We start from the raw sequence: 1,994 nt of genomic DNA, 5'->3' as shown, positions 1-1,994 counted from the left end.
CTCTTTCACTGTATTTCTAAGAATTGATAACTTTACTGCAGTTTGTAACTTCCCCTAAGAGCCTCTTAACTGCAATATGAACAGAGAACACTTGTACAATAGGATGAAGTCATATAGTGTGACCCTTAGGTGATCTTTTGTGCAACTTTTCTGTGCCTAGTTTTTACTCTCAGTATACTAAGAGTAGCTCCAGTGTATTATTTCCTCCAAAACCAGTGACTTAGATACTATGCTGTGATCTTTTTGTTTACCAGCTTACTATTTCTAGATTCTGAGTTTTAGCTAACATGGATAGCGTGGGAGAAACACCCACTGAAAGAAAGGGCTGTGATAAAACACTGCAACAGAAATCAGAGCTAAAATGCTATTTGTGTGATTATTTACTATGGATACAAACTAATGAAATAACCTCAGCCTCACCCCAATCCTCTTGGTTTGAAGCAAATAGAATAATGGCACAACATTGAAAAGAAATCATGCATTCACTGTTATCTGTGAGTCACCTTTCCTGTAACAGAAGACATTTTTTGGTGTGTTGGGGTTGTTTTTTTTTTTAACAGTGAGTTCAGACACTGGACATGTCACTACAGCATGCAGAAAAAAATGAGCAGAAAACGCTTAAGGGCTTTTAAAATTTTATTCAATATAACATGAAGGAGCAAGATCCCCTTTCTCAGTAAAAGGTAACCATCAAAAGAGAAATTAAGGCCTTGAAAGAGCCTCAAGCTTTATTGTGCCTTCCAGTTCCCTCTGAGCTTTAGAGGTATTGGGTCTAGAATTCTCTAGACTTCTAGAATGAACCACTACATTGTAAGAAAATCAAATATAGTTTGTCCTTTAGTATTTCTACGTGTATTTGCTCAAAGGTACATCTTTTTTTTTCCCCTGCCACAGTAGTAATTCTTGAGTTATACTAATGAATGTTTAGCTGCTGGTGGTGGGCAGCAATTAATGCAACAAAGCTGCATATCATACAGGAATATTTTCACTCTGATCTGAGTTTAAGTTAAAATTCTCAACAAAATTAAATCAAATCAACTGATGAGGTCATTTTCCAGTCTTCTCTGTTACTCATTTACCAGCTTCCTTTTGGAAAGCCATGAGTTTTGATGACTATGGAAATGACTACTGCAGCTTTCAGAACAGTGCACAGTTAACCCGATCACCTGGTTCTGAAACTCAACTTTCTGTTCTTTCAGTCTACCTCACACACAGCAGCTCATTCACTCTGCCTTAATGACTTCAAGGTGAGTCTCTACTAGGCCATTTAGTACTACTTGGCAACCTGAATCAATCTCCTTTAGGTGAAGGTTTATTAATAGATGAGTCCATTCCTGGTAGACCTGTCCTTTTCCGGGCTGCAGTCTCTATTTTTCGTACGAGATCCACATCCCAACGATGAGTGACAAAACTAACCACAGCTCCAGGTGTTTTGCTTCCAACTCGTCCAACTCGCCCCACACGGTGCAGGTAATCCTGCAGGGTGTCTGGGAAGTCATAGTTGACCACTAGCTGCACACTGCTGGTGTCCAGCCCCCGCGAGGCAAGGTCAGTGCAGATAAGGACAGACACGTCACCCTTCTGGAAAGAAGCAAAGATGCCAGCCCTAGCAGCTGCTGACATCTGTCCCTGCAGCCTCAGATGCTTGATTCTGTGGTCATCCAGGATATAGCCCAGCCAGTTGACAGTGCTGGCGCTGTTGCAGAAGATGAGAACAGCGCCGCTAGATGACGGGCGCTCCTTCAACAGCTGCAGCAGCTCGGGGAGCTTGTCCCTGCCTTTGATGCGCACGAACTTCTGCTGGACGTGAGGTGGCAGGCGGTGCAGGCTCTGCGTGGTGAGGGTGACAAACCGCCCCACGTCGGTGAACTTCCCCAGCGTCTCGCTCAGCCCCGTGGGGAAGGTGGCTCCGACCACCACCACCTGAGTCCTCTCCTCGCGGGGACCACCCGGCCCGGAGGCCCCAGCGGCCAGGGGCGCGTGTGCCAGGATCT

At 44.7% G+C, this 1,994-nt stretch overlaps 1 protein-coding gene across 1 annotated transcript; it reads right to left on the bottom strand.

Annotated features, from left to right (window-relative positions):
• Positions 1–1,290: 1,290 nt before the first annotated feature.
• On the bottom strand, positions 1,291–1,935 carry DDX28 (DEAD (Asp-Glu-Ala-Asp) box polypeptide 28; the record flags this gene model as incomplete). Its single annotated transcript, XM_009072569.1, has 1 exon — positions 1,291–1,935. A coding segment is annotated over one exon (645 nt), but the record flags the coding sequence as incomplete, so codon positions are not given.
• Positions 1,936–1,994: the final 59 nt, after the last annotated feature.

This window comes from Acanthisitta chloris, unplaced genomic scaffold, assembly GCF_000695815.1.
Source record: "Acanthisitta chloris isolate BGI_N310 unplaced genomic scaffold, ASM69581v1 scaffold8784, whole genome shotgun sequence".
Classification (NCBI taxonomy): Eukaryota; Metazoa; Chordata; class Aves; order Passeriformes; family Acanthisittidae; genus Acanthisitta; species Acanthisitta chloris.
The sequence above is the reverse complement of the archived record's forward strand: the minus strand, read 5'-3'. Positions and strand labels throughout refer to the sequence as shown.